Source organism: Citrus clementina, unplaced genomic scaffold (genome assembly GCF_000493195.1).
Source record: "Citrus clementina cultivar Clemenules unplaced genomic scaffold, Citrus_clementina_v1.0 scaffold_7, whole genome shotgun sequence".
In the NCBI taxonomy this organism is placed as follows: domain Eukaryota; kingdom Viridiplantae; phylum Streptophyta; class Magnoliopsida; order Sapindales; family Rutaceae; genus Citrus; species Citrus x clementina.
The window spans coordinates 3,927,833-3,946,332 of NW_006262075.1; the positions used below are offsets into that span (position 1 = coordinate 3,927,833).

General features: G+C 33.9%; 3 protein-coding genes across 6 annotated transcripts; 1 reads left to right on the forward strand and 2 right to left on the reverse strand.

Annotated features, from left to right (window-relative positions):
* Positions 1-2,955: 2,955 nt before the first annotated feature.
* LOC18035772 (uncharacterized protein At2g23090) lies at positions 2,956-4,699 on the forward strand. Its single transcript, XM_006425987.2, has 3 exons — positions 2,956-3,329; positions 3,462-3,502; positions 4,349-4,699. The coding sequence occupies exons 1-3, from the start codon at positions 3,254-3,256 to the stop codon at positions 4,466-4,468; spliced, it is 237 nt and encodes a 78-aa protein (XP_006426050.1). The 5' UTR covers positions 2,956-3,253; the 3' UTR covers positions 4,469-4,699.
* A 707-nt stretch (positions 4,700-5,406) lies between these two features.
* Positions 5,407-11,532, reverse strand: LOC18037265 (casein kinase II subunit alpha-2). Of its 3 annotated transcripts, XM_006425989.2 has the most exons (10): positions 10,834-11,520; positions 10,292-10,421; positions 9,763-9,957; positions 9,296-9,453; positions 8,070-8,160; positions 7,824-7,889; positions 6,651-6,733; positions 6,360-6,423; positions 6,198-6,266; positions 5,407-5,783 (listed from the first exon to the last, which is right to left on the reverse strand). In XM_006425989.2, exons 1-10 carry the CDS (start codon positions 11,196-11,198, stop codon positions 5,727-5,729), a joined length of 1,278 nt encoding a protein of 425 aa, XP_006426052.1. In that variant the 5' UTR covers positions 11,199-11,520; the 3' UTR covers positions 5,407-5,726. The 3 variants fall into 3 exon arrangements, 2 of the variants coding, with proteins under 2 accessions (XP_006426052.1, XP_024035985.1); XR_002904580.1 differs by lacking the exons at positions 5,407-5,783; positions 6,198-6,266 and having other exon boundaries at positions 6,651-6,765; positions 10,834-11,526; XM_024180217.1 differs by lacking the exons at positions 5,407-5,783; positions 6,198-6,266; positions 6,360-6,423; positions 6,651-6,733 and adding an exon at positions 6,773-7,593 and having other exon boundaries at positions 10,834-11,532.
* A 923-nt stretch (positions 11,533-12,455) lies between these two features.
* Positions 12,456-15,919, reverse strand: LOC18035906 (ribonuclease III domain-containing protein RNC1, chloroplastic). Of its 2 annotated transcripts, XM_006425992.2 has the most exons (5): positions 14,869-15,919; positions 14,303-14,507; positions 13,770-13,970; positions 13,147-13,233; positions 12,456-12,973 (listed from the first exon to the last, which is right to left on the reverse strand). In XM_006425992.2, the coding sequence occupies exons 1-5, from the start codon at positions 15,654-15,656 to the stop codon at positions 12,656-12,658; spliced, it is 1,599 nt and encodes a 532-aa protein (XP_006426055.1). In that variant the 5' UTR covers positions 15,657-15,919; the 3' UTR covers positions 12,456-12,655. The 2 variants fall into 2 exon arrangements, with proteins under 2 accessions (XP_006426055.1, XP_024036696.1); XM_024180928.1 differs by lacking the exon at positions 13,147-13,233.
* Positions 15,920-18,500: the final 2,581 nt, after the last annotated feature.

Here is an 18,500-nt window from a genome sequence, read left to right on the forward strand (position 1 = left end):
TTTTTCTGGAATTGCAAGCTTCCAGATAAAACGCCATAGGTTTTGATCATGATTTGAGCAGCTTGGGTCCTCAGGGAACTTTATTCTCATAGCAACTTGGTATCCACTCTTGACCGAGTAATACCCTTTCTTATCGTAGTGCCATATCAACTGATCCTCTTTTGGTCTTTTTGGAAGTGGAATCTGCATTATGGCTTCTGCATCTTCTGGCCTAAAATGCTGAAGGATCAAATCTTCCCTCCATTGTTGCTTCTCGTCTATTAACTCCGCTACTGTGGTGTCAGTCCCCATCGAAGGAGCTGATATTGGCTTAAAGGTTGTAGGTCTGGGGATCCAATTGTTTCCATAAACCAGCACATTCTGTCCATTCCCAATTCGCCATCTCGCTCCTTTGTGAAGCACCTGTCTTCCCCAAACTATGCTTCTCCAAACAAACGACGGTTTTGATCCCAGGCCAGCATTCATAAAACCCGTATGCTTAAAATATCTAGCCTTTAAGACTCTTGCCACCAGCGAGCTTGGAAATTGCATAATTCTCCACCCTTGCTTTGCTACAAGTGCTTGGTTGAAGCTTGAGAGATCTCTGAAACCCATTCACTTTCACTAACTTGAAAGTGAACAAGTTACTTGATTAAAAGAGTGGTTATGAAGTCCGCTTATTATAAGTTATTTAGGATTGTAATAAAATAAAGACTATATGTTAAAAGATATTTTTTAAAAAAAGTTGAAAACAATAAGTTAAGTGCGTATTTTTCACCGTCTTTTAATTTGATTTTCATTAGAGATAGGGAGGAAAAAAGTTACGTGATTAATAGAGTGGGTATTCTCTTTCTGCATAATAGGTCACATTTTGTTATGAAAACAAGGGAGATGAAAATTAAACTAAAGTTGTAAATGCTCTAAAATTTTGGTTATTTCCATAACTTTCTCAATAATTAAGTTGTATTTACTTTTTAGAGTGGGAGCGAAGAGTATTAATTCCTCACACTCCAGTGATTACTTTAACAAATTAAGAAAGGATTGAGAATCCTACTCTGTGGGCCTCACCTATTTTTAGAGTGGGGAGTGGGACTCCCATTCCCACCTCTCCATTTTTTACCCTTTTAATTTAATTTAATATTTAATAAAATAAAAAATATATTATATTTATTTAAATAATATTATTATATTTAACTAAATAATAATTTGCATTGATTATAAGTTAAAATTACTTAAAAATAATATTGTTATATTAATAGATAATTAATAAATATTACTATATGCTATCTTTATTTAATAATATAATATTATTATATTTATTTTAAAAATAATAGTACTATATTTATTTAATATTAATAATTATTAATAATAAATAGTTTATTCTAAGAAAATATTAATTTTGTACTAAATAATATTATATTAATAAATAGTAAATTTAATATAATTATATTAAATAAAATAAAATAATGTTTCATTTTATATTTACCCTTCTTTTTATTAAATTTACTATAATTATATTTAATAAATATTTAAATAATATTATTATATTTAACTAAATAATAATTGGGTTTGATTCTAAGTTTAATTTACTTCAAAATAATATTATTATATTAATAGAGAATTAATAATATTACTATATACCATCTTTATTTGAAAATATAATATTATAATATTTATTTAAAAATAATAGTATTATATTTATTCAATATTAATAATTAATACTAATAAATAGTTTATTCTAAGAAAATATTAATTTCATACTATATTAATAGTAAAAATATTTCGTTTATATTGCCCTTATCAACAATTTTTAATTTATATAATTTAAATTAAAATTAATAAAATTTTGTGATGTTTATAATTAAGAATATTAATAATTATTATAAATTTACAAATATAATAAAATAAATGTTTATTCATTAAATATATTTTTTATTAACTTTGTAATTAAAAACTATAATTCTTTCAATAAGGATAAAATTATAATTTGAAAATATTTACTCACAATCCAAGACAAAGTAAACACATAAATTGAATTCTAACCTCCATTCAATGATTACATTCCAATGCAAGTAAACAATCTACTCCCACTCCCACTCCACACTCCTAATCCTATGATTCCCACTCCTCAGGATTCTCACTCCAATCCAAAAAGTAAACGCTATCTTAGAGCATTCGACTTTTGCTTGTATTGCATGTGGTCGAGGCTAAACCAACACAAAGACGACATAAAAAAATTGAAAGCACTTAAGCACATAACAACTTTATTATAATTTTCCTTTTATTAAAAAAAAAGTGAGCTGAACAGGAGAATACTGTTACATCAAAATTTTATCATGCATGACTTTTTTTTTTTGAATACTGGTTACACACCAGATTACTGCATTGCACAGATATTTACAACTGCTATATAACAGATATTACACTGATATTTACAATCAAATATACATAATTGTGACTTACATTATTACATTAAATTTTATGAAGTACATGCCTTAACAGACAAATAACTCTCACAGATGAGGAATGTTATTACTCCACTCGCATTTCGCAAAGAATAATAACTTATAAATGCTTAGCCCCCACAATACTTTTGTGGGGGCTTGAACCGCTGCCCTCATGCTTGTCCAACCACCAGGCCAAGGGCCCAATGGCTTGACATTATTTAATGGTGAAATCTAAAATGATATTTATCATGCATCACGTGACTTTTTTTTTATAGTGCAAACGGAAATGATAGAGTAAATTAATTTAAAAATTATGAAAATTCATCTTTGCAACTACAATGATTCAAATAATACTAAGGATAAAATTTGATATTCAATGGGTGAACCTATCCAAAACTTTGAAAAAAAAAGTTAATTTTTTAAATTAATTTTGTAACAAAATCCCCAATAAAAAAAAAATTTCCTAAAAAAATTGGTATGAACTATGAAGATTTGTATAATTTGCATTTGGTCGACGTGACCCAATCCCATTGCGGACAAAGAAACCAAAAAAACAGAAAAACCAAAAACCAAAAAGGGTTACAAATTAAATTGAGACTTGAGAGGCAGCGGCTAGAAATACAGCACAACTGAGCAAAACTATTGGTCCGTGACATTTTGCCGGGTGACATAATCCCTTACTCCGAAGAGTCCGAACCGTAAATAAAAGGCCCAACAAATCTTTTATACCACTCGGACTCTTTTCAGTTATTGGCGGATTAGGGTTTCGGGTGCTGCATCTTCCGATCTACCTATTGATCAATCAATCAACTAGTTAGATTCAGGACATGGGAGGAGGCAACGGTCAAAAGGCCAAGATGGCTCGTGAGAAGAATTTGGAGAAACAAAAAGCTGCCAACAAAGGTAAAATTCGATTCCTTTGCTTCTTCATCTCTGTTTAATTGAAGGGAATTCTTTTTTGTTTAGTATATTATAAGATTAGTTATTGTCGTTTTGACTTGGTTTTGTGTTTTTATTTTTATTTTTTCTTTCCAGGAAGCCAATTGGAAACAAACAAGAAAGCTATGTCGATCCAGGTAAATTTTATGGTTTTTTAGATAAAGCTTATGCTTTGCATTGATTTATGTTACTACTTTTTTTTTTCCATGTTGGTCACGTTTTTGATAAGTGAATTGAGTTTTTCTGTGGCTTTGCACAACTATGGGTTGTTGCAATCAGGATGGTAGTGCTTGATTGTCACTGTTTTCGTGACTTTAATTTTAAGGTTTGATTGTTACAAATGCAGTATAGCGGTTGATACTGATACTTTTAACTTGAAGTGGAGATTCTCTATTTAGGTAATCACAACAAGTGGTGATAAGCGGCAGGCTTGTTGCTTTTGCCTCATTACATGCAAAGTGGTGCTAAAACTCACAATGGCTCTAATGGACTAGTTAACAATGTTTTTCAGTGTATGAGGTGTTTCTGGAACCTTCCCACTAGCTACTTTTTCCCAGTAGAAGTGTTGGGGTGACGCGAAACGAATTCTTTTTTTATTTTGGAAGGGGGGGGGGGGGGGGGGGGATTGAGAATATTAGGACTCATTTCTTCCTGATTACTGAAATTGGCTATTATTTTTTGGGAAGCTTCTTTTCTTGCTTCTATAATGTGTAGTTACGTGCTCATGAGGATTATCTGCTAGCAAAGGCTTTTGCTATTCTCAGGCTGTATGTTTTGCGATTGTTGATGGGCATATGAGGAGGCCCTCTACACAATTATTATAGCATCCATTTACTAATTTGTAATATTCTCGGATCTTCTGTGTTGTTCAATGTTGCATTTGCATATTATTGAATTGGTTTTGAATTTCATATTCACACTGAATAATCAGCTAGGTATGTTTGCTGGTTGTTTGTTAATGTTCTGTTTAACTGTATATGCAGTGCAAGGTGTGTATGCAGACATTCATGTGCACGACTTCAGAGGTGAAGTGCAGGGAGCATGCTGAAGCAAAGCACCCAAAGAGTGACATTTATGCCTGCTTCCCCCATCTTAAGAAGTGATAAGAGTTTGGGGGAAAATATTATATGCCAGATATAGTTGGGGACATAATCTTCCTTATTGTATAGTGTTCCCTTTTCCAGCAATACCTCAGATTAAGTGTGTTGCGGTTTGTAGAATCTGTTTGTTGCGGTTTGTAGAATCTGTGTGTGCATGTGAAGAGGGACTGGTTCATTGTTCTGTTTTAATGGAATTTGTGTAATGTTATGGTAATTGATCTGTTCCTTTTATATTTCTTGAAGGCTGTGTGTTTGTGCTTCATCTATTTTAGGTCTGTTAATAATACAAATATAATGTTGGGATGCTAAGATCAACTCAATCGGTGTGACCTCCATTAATAATTAATTGTCCTGAATTTATGATGGGGTTTATAGTGCCCATTAATCAACGATAATCTAGATGTAATGTCCACAAAGTTGTATCCCAACTCTCAATTAAACCGCTCTTTAAGAAGAAATTGACAAAGTCCTACCGTAATGTTTTCATCTGTCACATTTGTCTTCTTATTTAGATATTAATTGCGAACTTTTAACTGTCATGGACGGTTATAAACTAGAATACAATGTAAGAAAATGTCGAACTTCATATTACGAGTTTAAGCAGTACAAATTAAGGGCCAACTCACGGGACATCTTGATACTGACCATTCTTTTCAAATTTTGTTTGCATTCATGAGCAAGTTGGTGAAACACCGGTAGAAAAATTAGCCGAGGGATGAACAGTCTGACGCATTACACTTTCAGTGTAAATAATAGAAACGCGTATTCATTTATCATTTGAAATGGGGGTAGGCTCTTAATTCTGCAACTCTATATATATTTACCCTGTAACCTTCATCCTATACCCCCTCGACAAACAAGCTCATCATCCCTACGCTTTTGCAATTTTATTTTATTTTATTGTATTGATGAAAAAGAAACGTTAAAATACACCAGATAGCTACATAGAAATTCACTGTTGTAGTCTGCCCACATTAGTATACCACACTTTCCCCAGGCTTCAAAACTTGATATCTAAGGTTCAGATTCAGGGAAAAAAAATGAAAAATAGAAAAAGAAAGAAAAGAAGAGGACATGGCATTCTTGCTTTCTCATTTAGTTCTTCCTCAAGAAGCAGGCACAAGGGTAAAAACTGAAAACAAAAAGATACACACGCAAGCACAAACTTGAGCAATTTGATCAAACAGTTATAAGCACGATACATATCATTTGAGCAATGATAAGGAATTCAGTTCGGATAGGAACTCCATGAGGCAGGCTGCTATGCGCGGGTCCTGCTACTCTCAGCAGCCCTCACTTGTGCGAAATATGGATGGGCCTGCAACAAAAGTGACACGACCCCAACACACTTAGTCTACCAAAGAATTTATTAAGATGACAATAAAAACATCCAATTGAAAGATTACAAGCTATGATTAAACGGATATGGATTTTCTCTATCCTAGTTATCTAAGTATCAAAATAATATATTTTCTTCATATTCATGGGGCGGAAGGAAGTGGGGACTGGCTCAGAGAATATCGAATACACTCTTTCCAAGCAGCATACATCCAGATACTGCTCAGAACCAAGCAATTGCATCTCTGGAATGTATTTGCCCTTCTGTACCTACTCTCACTCAGGAGATGTTAACTGTTGTCAAATCAATGAAAATAGAAGATATAGAGAGAGAACTTGGGATCATGATTCAACCTTAAACAAGAGAAAATATAGGTGATATAGATGATATTACCATTGCCTCCCTAGCAGTTAGCCTATCCTGGTGATCATAACGGAGGAGCTTATCAAGAAAATCTATTGCCTGCATGTCAAATAACTTTAATAATGAAAATCAACCACATTGCAACTAAAAATTTATTTAGCAGATGGTTTTCGAAAAACAAGATAAAATGACCTCTGGAGAAACCAGATGCTGATTATCAGCATTAATAAATTTTGACCATGGCTTCCGGCTGTGCCTGCAAAAAAGAAAATCCAGACATCAATACCAATGAAGAACTGTTAGTTTCATCCATTGCTCAATTTAGTGAAAGGACTGCAGTAATGCTTGAAACTATAGTCTGCGAGAAAGACGACATGTGACTTACTAGATATTCTCCCAAAAAAAAGAAAATCAGTACGGTCAAACTTTGTTGTGTAATTAAAAACTAAATCTATAACAGCAAACAATTCATGTTTCATGTACCTCCCAACAAGTGCATCGAGTTGAGGATCAAGCTCTAAATGATATTTGTTCAGATATGCATTTAACTCATCAGTTCCCAGTACCTGGAATTACACCAAATAATCAAACAGCAGTCCTGTGGCATCAAATTTACTAGTCAAACTTCAACGCACAAACCAATTATGAACCTTTGAAATGCATGAGCAATATGGATGCCTACAGTCAAAGTGATGAGTGAGCAGCTTTTGTGAATTTAGAACGTAATGAGACAGCAATAGATTCTGATAACTGTCATCAAGCCAGTACTCACTCGACTGTTGGCATCGGGATTTGGGGCTCCCAAACCAAATAGGCAATAACAGAATTAATACCCGCAGTACTAGGCAGTAACTTGGGTGCCTAATATCTCAGCATGCTAATTCAGAATGTCTTGCAATATCCTTGGAAGAGCTGAGTTTTAAAGGAGTAAATCTCCAAAACATCATTAGAACCTGTCAAGCTTTAAGAGCTTGTTCTTTTATAGCAATCAAACTTTAGTAGAAATCCTGCTTGTGATCAATGCATGTTATATATTAATATATCTGTTGTTTTTGCTCAGGGTCATCATTCTTGTAGTTCACATCTCACATCTGTCTCATTCTTGAAAACAAGAATCATGTACTTCAATATATTTAAAATGTTTACAGTATTTGAAGCAATCCAGACTTGAATCTACCACAAATTTGTACTAAAATTAGATAATTAATCTAGATGCAAAACATGACAATTAACCATTTGATAGATCATATCAAAAGCATTGTAAAGAGTGATAATGGAATTAGTCCAAGACTGAATGCATAGGGATTTTGAGTTGATGTAAAAAAAAGAAAAAAGAAAAAATAAATTCACATGATGGAGTTACAATTATGAATTGCATCAGTATGCAGAATTGGTTGAAAAATACCAAAATTTGTATGATTTGCCTCTTTTCCCCAAATGAACATAATCAAAACAAACAAAAGAAAAAAAAATTAGCACCAGAAAATGATTTGCTACTCACAACACGAATACATGATTATAAATAGTTTTTAAGGTATTAACATCAATATAAAAGATAAAAATGATGAAGGTCTATATTATTTCACAGCCATGAACAAGTGAACCTTTACGCCTATAAGTTTTAAATCAATTTGAAAAATCCAGAATTGTCATTACCTTGGCAATTTTGACAAGCTGATCATGGTTGTCATGACCATAAAAGAATGGCTCCTTCCGAAATATCTACATTAATAATAACCATAAGGAATAAATAAAGAAGATAATATTTAACCCCAAAATACGAGTAAAATAAGCATGAATAAGCTAGAAAGAAGTCACACCCAAAAACTGATCCATAAACATTGGATAACAAAAGAGGAAGATTACATATTCCAAGTATAATTGAAAGAGAACAATCCTCACCATTCCTGCAAACATGCAACCAAGGCTCCACATATCTAAAGAGTAGTCATAGTCCTGTAAATCCACAAGGAGTTCTGGTCCCTTGAAGTATCTGGGAAGCAAGAAATAAATTCAGTCCCTTACAATGATAAAACAGCAGTTGGAGGGATAAAATTTGAAGCAACTTGACAAAGTGAAACTCATAAAAACTTATCCCATCTGCCATCAAGCACAATTTACTGCATGCCCAAAATTATCTAACAAAAAATGGAAGCAGTAGTACATGACAACAAATGTCAAATGCTTCTCCAAATTAAAACTACAAGCATTCCATTTTTCAGCCTATGCTCAAATTAATACCTGCTAAGTGCATGCAGAGGGTACACAGCCTGTCATACAAATGACAGTTGTTCACTCCAAATACTAAAACAAACCACAAACAATAGAAAAAACTGCCTTCCATATCATCATGCATGGCTTAAGTGCTAAAGAGTGGGATGAAGCAGAATATCATGATAGTCTGCTGGAATTCACATAAGCTTCAGATATAAAGTAAGATGCTGAAAAATGTGGCTCTATCTGATACTTCAGCTGGAAGTTTAGCTATAAGTTATAGTGTTTGATATGATAGAATGTTCTAATAAATAGTTCATGACTAGCTCTCTCAATCAATCAAAATTACCAGTATATTTTTGGTAACTTCTAGTTTCAAATAATGGTAAAATCCTAAGAGCTTCAATTATTTAAGATCATAGGATTTATCGTTAAGTTCACAAAACAAATGCAAATATGCAATCTTCTATGCACATTTCATGATCACCAAAATAAACACATATCAGAAAACTCTCCTGCTTAAGATTGCTATAAGAATTACATTGGTCATTTTAGTTCACTATGGATGTATACAAACCAACAAATGTTTCATAAAGAATGACAGTTTGAATTATACGCAATATTATTGTCATTTTAGTTCACTATGGATGTATACAAACCAACAAATGTTTCATAAAGAATGACAGTTTGAATTATACACAATATTATAGGACAATAATTCAACATTAGCCCTGCAAGAGTCTGAGTCAATAAATTCTTAAAAATGGAAAATAAGTTTGTATTCAATTTCCAGCACAATATAGGTTACAGAGATGAATCTTACAAGTTCTTGTATGATTCCAAAAAAAAAAAAAATTGAAAATATTATGAAGTTTAAAAGTTAATAACATTATTTATAATGTTTTAAAAATCACCTAGAAGCCACACGAACATTATACTCCTTGCCAGGATGGTAAAATTCAGCAAGACCCCAGTCAATCAAACGAAGTTTACGCAACTCATGGTCTATCATAACATTGTGAGGCTTGACATCTCTATGCATTATTCCCTGTGAATGGCAGTAATCTAATGCCTGCAATTTGAGTGTAGCTTAGCTAGTTGAGCAGGATAGGGTACACATGCAACAATATGAACTGCTCTTTAAAAAATTCAGAAATGATTATTAGAGGAAGTTCATCTGAGTAAATCATAAATTTTGTTGATCCCTTGGTAGATTTAAATAAAATGCACATTCCAATTGAATTCTCCTCTCAATCAGTAAAACCAAGCTTAAGAATGTGTAACAAAATGTTATGTGAAAACTTAGTTGCTGCTAAGGGTTAATATACAAAAAAGATTGGTAACAGAGAACGGTTGACCACTGAATAAAAATGGACATTACCTTCAGAAGCTCGTATATGTAATAGCGTATGTCATAGTCAGTCAATGTGGGGTACAAAACTTTAAAATCAGTGCTGTTCACATACTCAAATATCAAGCTAGGAGTTTTTGAGTGCTGATCTCTAACAATATCAAGAAGCTTTACAACATTTGGACCACCACAGAGGTTCTGAAGTATTTTTATCTCCCTCTTTATCTGCACAGATAAATATATAGAATCATCATAACTATGCCTTCAACATTATCTCAAAATCTAACAACAGATTCTGTGTGCATGATACAGAACATCATTTTACATAATAGATCAAGTTAAGTGAAATTATTGTTAAAGATTGACCTAGCTACCAGCTTATATACTTGTTAAATAAATATGTTGCTAGTTGAAACAATATATATTTTCCTTCCCTCAGCAAACAAGAAAATCCCTGTAAGCCACAGCATCATCAGTTAAGAAAAAACAAGATGCTTGCAAAGTACATAGTTTAATCATGTGCTACCTCCCTCAATTTGCAAAGACACTAAAGACTTACCTTCTTTTTCTTAACAGGCTTGAGGATCTTAATGATGCATCGCTCATTTGTATTCACATTTATGCCTTCAAAAACTTCACTGTATTTTCCCCTTCCAACTTTCCGAACAACCTCATAATCATCTTGATCACTGAAAATAACATAAGAGGAAACATTCCAGAAGCATAAGCAATAAGAATAAACCATTATTTCAGAAAAAAAGGAACGAATAAAAGAAACAGCTCTCAAAATCATTATAGTTGAAACTAATGTGCCAAAAAAAAACTAAAAGGACGCAGGCCACTGTTCACACATCATTGTCTTCACTTTCTTTTAAAGTGAATCCAATAAATCTTAAGCTTCCTCGGCTAAAACATTTATTCCTCATAAACTTATGAAAGAGTCACTAATAACAATATTATTTACTGAAATATGAAAGAATCTATTTTTCTGAATTCAATATCAACGATCACATTTCTCACTTTTACACCGTCAGAATTTATTAATTAAAAAGATCCAAATAAATGCCACTAAAATAGATAACATAAGTTGACAGAATTTACCCCCATTGAACAGTGAGCGACTCGTAATCCCAGTATTCCTTAGGCCGAAGAACGTTAACGTCGGTATAAACTCGAGCCTTCGACATCGCCGGCAGCGGGATCTCGGCGAGATTTCGTTCCTCGATCTTATCGATGATAGCGCCCTCGTAGACAACGGTAGTAGCGGCGATAGTATCTGTGATGATGTTAAGATTGTATGTGGAGCTTCGGCAGGGGGTGCGCAGGATAGGATGGTGCGCGATGGGCGCACGCAAGGCAAGAACGGCGCACGCTAACAAGAAGCGGAGGGGAAGTACCTGTACCTGTGCGGCAAGTACTGCTGGGTGTTTGTGTTTGTGCTTGTGCTTTCGTGGCGCATCTTTCATGTGCAATATCAAGAGCCCATTTGCAGGAGGTTTTTTTTTTTTTTCTCCAAACCAATTTTCTTCTGGTTTTTAACTTTTTTGGGTTCGATGCCGTTGGTTGGGTTTTGGTTATGAAAGTGAAATTGGAAAATGAAAAATGAGCTGGGTTAATTTGATTGGTTTAGATGGGCCGGGGCTTTCTGTGCGGGCCCATCGTTAGAAATGTCTGATAGTTGATTGTGAGGAGATCTTTTTTCAAGTTCATTTGGAATTTTGATGGAGATGTAATGTTGGCCGGGGGGAGCGTGACGAGTGAATCTGGTGCCGACTGACGATGCAGGTGGCGAATCGCTTTGACCAAAACTTACTAGTTTAGTAGATCTGCCGAACAGTTTACAAAATTTTGTACAATTTTCAATTTCTGGACTTGTATCAAAACAACCTTTTATTTGTTAATTAATAAAAGCTTATTTGTCATAAATGAGTAATTTTACAATAGAGTAATTTTTACACCATTCCTCGTCATAAAAACTAACTTTTAGATAAACATGAAAAATTGTTTTGTTAGCCTTCTTGCTGATGTTAATCTAAAAATTTATTTAATTCAAGAAAATAATATTTAATATTTACGAGGATACAATCTTAGATGCATGTCATTTATATGCTAATCTACTAGCGAGCCGGAGAAGATGGCAGTGGAAATTCTACAGTTCCAACGATTCTTCTATTCAATTTTATGAAAGACATCTAATTTTCTGCCAATATCGCAATATCGCATTCTTTCTCTTAAATCCTTTTTGAAACGATTATGTCATTTTACTACAACAGCCTAATTTTATTTCACCCGAACATAATTGTTCACAAAATGTCTATGCGACCAATTTTAAAGAATGAAAGGATCATCAAAATGTCATTGCTTTTTTTTTTTTTTTCTAAATTTAGATCATGCTATACCATATTATACATAACATATACCTACACTTGAGCTGTTGTCTATGATAACTATTTAGTACATGTAACATAATGCAGCCCAAATTTAGGTATCCTGCTTTTCATAGATTGCCCAAATCGCTAACTAAATGATGCCTCTTCGATGATTTGCACGAAAAAGACCTTGGTTGACCTACAGCCCATATTTTGCACTTTTCTTCGGTTATAATCAAGAAGATGATTTCAAGTTCGTTCTCCATATTTTACCCACCGTTAATTGTGAAGAAGATCATTTATATTCCTCACTTAATTATGATGGTTCATCTCTTTCTCTGAATTAAAGCACGAGAGATTTATTGACTTGCATGAAAGAAGAGAGAACATTCTAATCTCAAAGAACAGAGGGGGGAAAAGAATCTATATTACATCAACACTAATACGAAAAGTTACATTAGATTTACTTTACTTCAACCTGGTGATGCAAGTGTATCAAAAAATTTTAATTTGAAGGAAGAACTGAGGAATGCTTTTGCCAATTTCTCAGAAATTCACACGCTTTTAGGTTGGATCTGCTCAAAATCAAAAACCTCAAACATGACGCGCCTGACATCTGGCTTTCCGTAGACAGTATATGCAAGCCCATGAAGCGCTTGTTGAACAGCGGTGGTGGAAGGGTTTCTTAGACGTCGATTGTGCTCGTATGCATCTTGAACCTGTTCAGAATATATGATATATCTATGGAGATTCTTTTCCCGAAGATACCTCCCACAGAACTTGTTCATAAGAATACGTCTGTGCTTCTCCTGCAGCCAATGTCCAGGGGCATCTAGATGCTTCATCAGTAACCGCTCAGCCATTACAAGATCCTATACAAAAAATAAATAAATAAATAAATAAAGCAATAAAATTGAAAATGGACAGATATGGAAATGAGTTTATCACCACAAACACTGTGCTTTAATCTCTTTTTCTTTCCTTTGATACTTTTTCCCACCTAAAATTGGTTGTAAAAAGGGCAAAAGCAAGAATAACTCTTAACCTGGATCTTTTGGCCGACATACTCTAGTCGCTCAAAGCAAAACCGAGGATGCTCAAACTTGTATTTTGATGGATGCAAGAAACAAAGCTGTAATCCAGCAAGAAATGAAAGAATAAATAAGGAAATAAACAGCCGGGTGAGCATACTAACATACCAAAAATATCACCAAGTGAGTATCATATGTATAATGAACATTTGGCAATCCAAGGAAATTGAACTTCACCCATGAAAAGCAAATGATGCAAGAAATAGAAAAGTTCACAATCAAATGGCCCAGTTCTTGCAAATAGGTTGATTATGCACACCATTGAACCATTGAATATTATGATAAATGAAACAAATGCTATGCATATACCACAAAAATGATCTCTGATGATAGATATGACCAGAACTTTAGGATTAATCTGACATCAGTATACTCCTCTCTTTCATAATTATTTGTTTCTCAATTTATTTTTTCTCAAAAGTGTTGCTGCTAGAATAAGATGTACATTAGTTCAATGAATGTTGCACTTCAGAACAGCCATCTTCCAAGGTCAACATAGTTTAGGGCCAAAAGACAAGTCTTAGCACACCTATACACACATATATACCCTCTAATATAAAACACAACTAAGAGCTACCTGTAGCCCAAGTCCAAGTTCAATATTCCTGGCTTCAGTAATTTCTGGAATTCTGTCTTGTACCACCAAAGGATATCCCAGCGTTTGCATAACCTGGGGCCTGCTGTCAAAATCCCACAGATTTCCTCGAAACCTATGCATGCCTGGTGGAACACAAGCCCGGAAAAGCCTTGGCTGAGCAAAGAGAGCATCTTCAGGTGGCTGTAAAGGAAATAAGAATTAACTTGAGGAATATTCCAAACACAGACAAAAATGACATTCCCTTTGTCAAGGTAAAATAAAATTGACACCAAATATGTTACATCACATATGTGTAGGTATGGTAACGCATACATGATTGCAGCAACTAGCTTCAGATATTAATGCACTCTATGTTATCTAAAACAGCCCTCACTATGTTATCTGTGCAGGATGACTGCAAATTTTTATTTCCATTACTTACTTCCTAACACCATGTCAAGTTTCTTTCTTATTATTTTCAGTTTTATTTGAGAAAGTGTAACAGAATGAAAGGAGAACAAAATAAAGCTTGCCTTGTAAGCTGCAACATCTTGCCAAGTAAGCTTATTGCCTTCAAATTCGACGGATACATAATCTACATCTTCAAGTTGCCGCCTTAACTTTGGCTGGCATTCCTTATCTTCTGGATCCATCCCAAATACTTCAAAAAGAACACGATATACTTCTGGAAAACCAAAACACAAATATATAGCCCCAAACAAAGCCCAGAACACAGACCTGAACAGAACAATCAGCACAATCAATTCAAATCTATCCATACAAACAATTTTATAAAAGCAAGTTAAAAATGAGAACACTCTAATCAAAGTTGTCAATGCTCTAATCAAACCTTCGGCTCAAGCAACATATATTCTACAAGCAGAAGCAGGGAGAATAGGACACCTTTCTCCTAATCACATTATCCAATTCGACTTACAGACTGAACAAGTTTCTCTGAATCACATTATCATACTCTTATCCAATCTAACATTACAGTTTCAAATTTAAATAGAAGACAAAATGATGGATATCAAGTTTGCCAAAAATAAATAACCACACAACACAAAACAAACCAAATTGGAAACATAGGAAAACGTACTTGACGGGCGGTTCCCGCTCTTTTCTAATCAATCTATCCATCTCATCAAAAGGAAATATCAAATTCTGCAAACTGGCTGCTTTGATCCACTTGGGCAAATTCCTCCTCCCAATCAAACCAAACACTCTTTCTCTCATCGGAGCGGGCGACTCTCTGGGATACCTCTGCAAGAAAAACTCACAAAAGGCCAATTCAAGCACGAACTGCCCCAAAAAGCATAGCCTTGAATGCCCCGCTCTCACGTGCCTTGCCTTATTCCTCTCACAAAATGGGTGTTGGAACGCTAAGTACAACAAAGTATCAAAATGCTTAGCAGGATTATCATCTCCTAGTTGATCGGACGGCTCTAAAGAATACCCCAAAGCTTGCTTTGCCTCAAGCAAGTACTCATCAATCCATGTTTGATCCGCATTGTTAAGACGCGAAGGAGGCAAGCACGAACTCAACAAAGGGAATGATTTCAACGATAATTGCGGGCTTTTTAAAAACCTATCAACTAGTTTCTTGTCATCAAGTGGAGGTCTTAAAATGAACTTTTTGGGGGGAACTTTTTTCTTAGGAGAGGTAACCTTTTTCCGTTCTGCAAGCTCTTTGAGAAGCTTTTGAGGGCTGTTATGGGGCAAGTCTTGTTGTGGCTCCACCGCTACAGCCAAAATACGAAGATTTTGCGAGGTGGGTTTGGTGAGTTTTAGTGTTTTGAGAGAACTTTGGAGGGGAAATGGAGAGATTGCAGAAGAAAAAGAGATGTTATCAGAAACAAGAGACGCAAAAGAAGAAGAGAGCTCCATGTTCAGAGTGAGGCAACGATAAATATTTGAGGGTGGGGTTTTAGTTGGAATCCTTCAAGTTAATGAAAACGAAGTGGGTTTTGTTGTTGTTGCCATTGAACGAGGGTTTTGGCGCTGTTGAAAGTGTTGGCTGGTTGGATGGATAAGGTTAGAGAAACAAACCAACGGAGAAGCGTTGAGCGTGGCTCATCACAATCAGCACCGCAGCTGCTAATGCTAAACCAACTTACTTGTTCCGTCTGCACTCTGTAGACTAGACATAAGATATTTCACTGAGATGATGTCGTTTTAGTGACCTAATGACATCTGGCATTCAAACGCAGGCAGCACCGCCGTTTTATATGATCAATATTAAAAAAAAAAAAACAAAAAAAGAAGAGGTCTTTGAGGGCCGAGCTGGCTGGCTCGTTTAATTGAGGCCTAGTTAAACATCTTTGTTTTGAATTGACAAGCCCGGTACCGCCGACCCGATGCCAAAATTGGACTGGCCACGCGACTCGGACTTGCCATCTCCCTCCTTCAGTGTAAATTGACGAAACGCACCGCATTTTTTCCATTTTGAATTCTTGTTCGCGTATTGCATCAAACAAGTATTTCCGATGCTGATTTGATTTCTGTCACTGTTAAGTATTTTGTTCCGGCGGACAAAAAGCAAATAAAAGAAACAAGTGTTTTACCCTGACCGTGAGCTGGGACACTCTTTAACTCTTGGTTCAAATAGGTATGTTGATTATCTCAATTTAGGAGATTGAGAATGTTACTAATTTAAGAAAAAAGTATACTTTTAGTCTTTTACCTTGAGAGAAATAAATACTTATGTTTTCAATATAAAAAAAAAAATTAAAATTCTTTTTTTAACTACAATATTAACTCAAAAAATTGACTATAATATTTTATAATAAATAAAAATATAATATTAAAATAAAATGTTACAATATATATATATATATATATATATATATATTAAAATAATTTTAATATTTAAAAAAATATTATAATACTTTACAATCTTATATTATATTACACTAAATTTTATAATAAATAAGTACCTGATATTAAAAATAAATATATAAAATTTAAATTATTTTCAATATTATACATGGGATATATTTTATTGATTGTAAAATCTGTTTAACCTAAAGATTTATTTAAAATTTTTTATAATAAATAAAAATATATTATTAAAATAAATATGACCATTTTTATTTAAAAAATTATTTTATATATTAAAAATATTCTAATATTATTAGTCTACAAGATAAATTAAACTATATAAGTTATATTTGTATTTATTAAAAAAAAATTAAAGTCAAATTTTTTAATTATTATCTACAAAAGATATTATCAACAAATGGAGGTGTTGGTGTCACATACTGAACATAAGTTGAGGTTAACATTATTTTTAGAGTATTTTAAGGATAATAAATTTACTGAAATTTAACTCAAAAGATGATAAATTGAAATTCATCACACATTACAAGCATGACATCTCTGGGAAGTGGAAACTGACCATTTTCTCGTTTATCTATTATTCCAGTATTCCCCGTCTACCGCCAAAGCAGCATACAGACTTTATGAACCCCCAACAATTTCTCGTGCGTCACACATTTCTCATGAGGGGCCAAATATTATTATAACACAAGCTGGAGCAGGTATTGTCTAATCGTCCGAATCAATCATAGAATTTCTAAGTTAAAAGTATTTCACTAGTACCAACATATAGAAGGGGACAATCTTTAGTGGTCTGGCTGGGCGTGTTTCATTTTTAGGGGAGGCATTGTTCACATTGCAATGCAACTTTTGTGGCTGAAATTTTCTGCGAGCTCAAGGCCAAGTAATGGAGACAGAAATGACTGGTCTTTCAGCAGATAGTGCCTGGACAATTATGTTGGCTTAAATATGCCCCTCATCTACAGGTTTTCGATAGGATATGATATGGATCCTTGAAGAGGATTTTCTCACTATTTTTAATGAATTTTTTTACCACCTACCTTACAATATTACAAGTTTCAAGGTATCTTGTATTCATAACACAACACTTTCTGTCGTAAATTAAATAGACTCATAAAAAGAAATATCATTTGAAGACGCTCACCAGATTATTGTTCACAGGACTCATAATAACTTTCATGTTATCATCGCCATCTAAGCATTTTCTTAGAACTCATTTGTAATTATTATGCTTCAATTTAATTTTGGAAATTGAGTGAATGAGTGGGTGAAAAGTGATAAGTAAACATATTAGTGATTTTATTTCATGTTGATTAGAAGCCACAACACCTTAACATTACAGTAGCCAATTTCTAATAATTACTTATTTTGGTTGGTGTTTGGATTGGAATTTTTTTTAAAAAAATTACTTTCGAGTACCATGCCCTGCGTAAAAGAACATCTAGGGTGGCCATAATTGCTTGAAATGCAAGCCACTGTTCGCTGTTGTAGGTAGCCAAATCCTCCAAAGACCGGCTGGTGTGATTAATGGGCCATAAAAGACTTTTGCTATGCATTATTGGATTGTGGACCCGATGGAACAATGAGATGTGCAATCATAATGTGGATTATTGATCAACTCAGAAATTTCGCGTAGTCAATTTTGTCGCAAGGGACTCGTAAATTGCGCGATGTGAAGGGACATCCAAGGGAGGCCTGTGACGTTTACGAAAGCTATACATACATACATATATACATATGAAAGGGTTGATGGATAGTTAACATCTAAATTAAATTTTTAACCTTTATTTTTCTTAGGATTCGAATTCACATGGCCAGTTTTTATTCTTTTCATCAACTTTGGATAAACATCATTTATTGAAGAAGAAATCCAAATATTGCACTATTTCTATA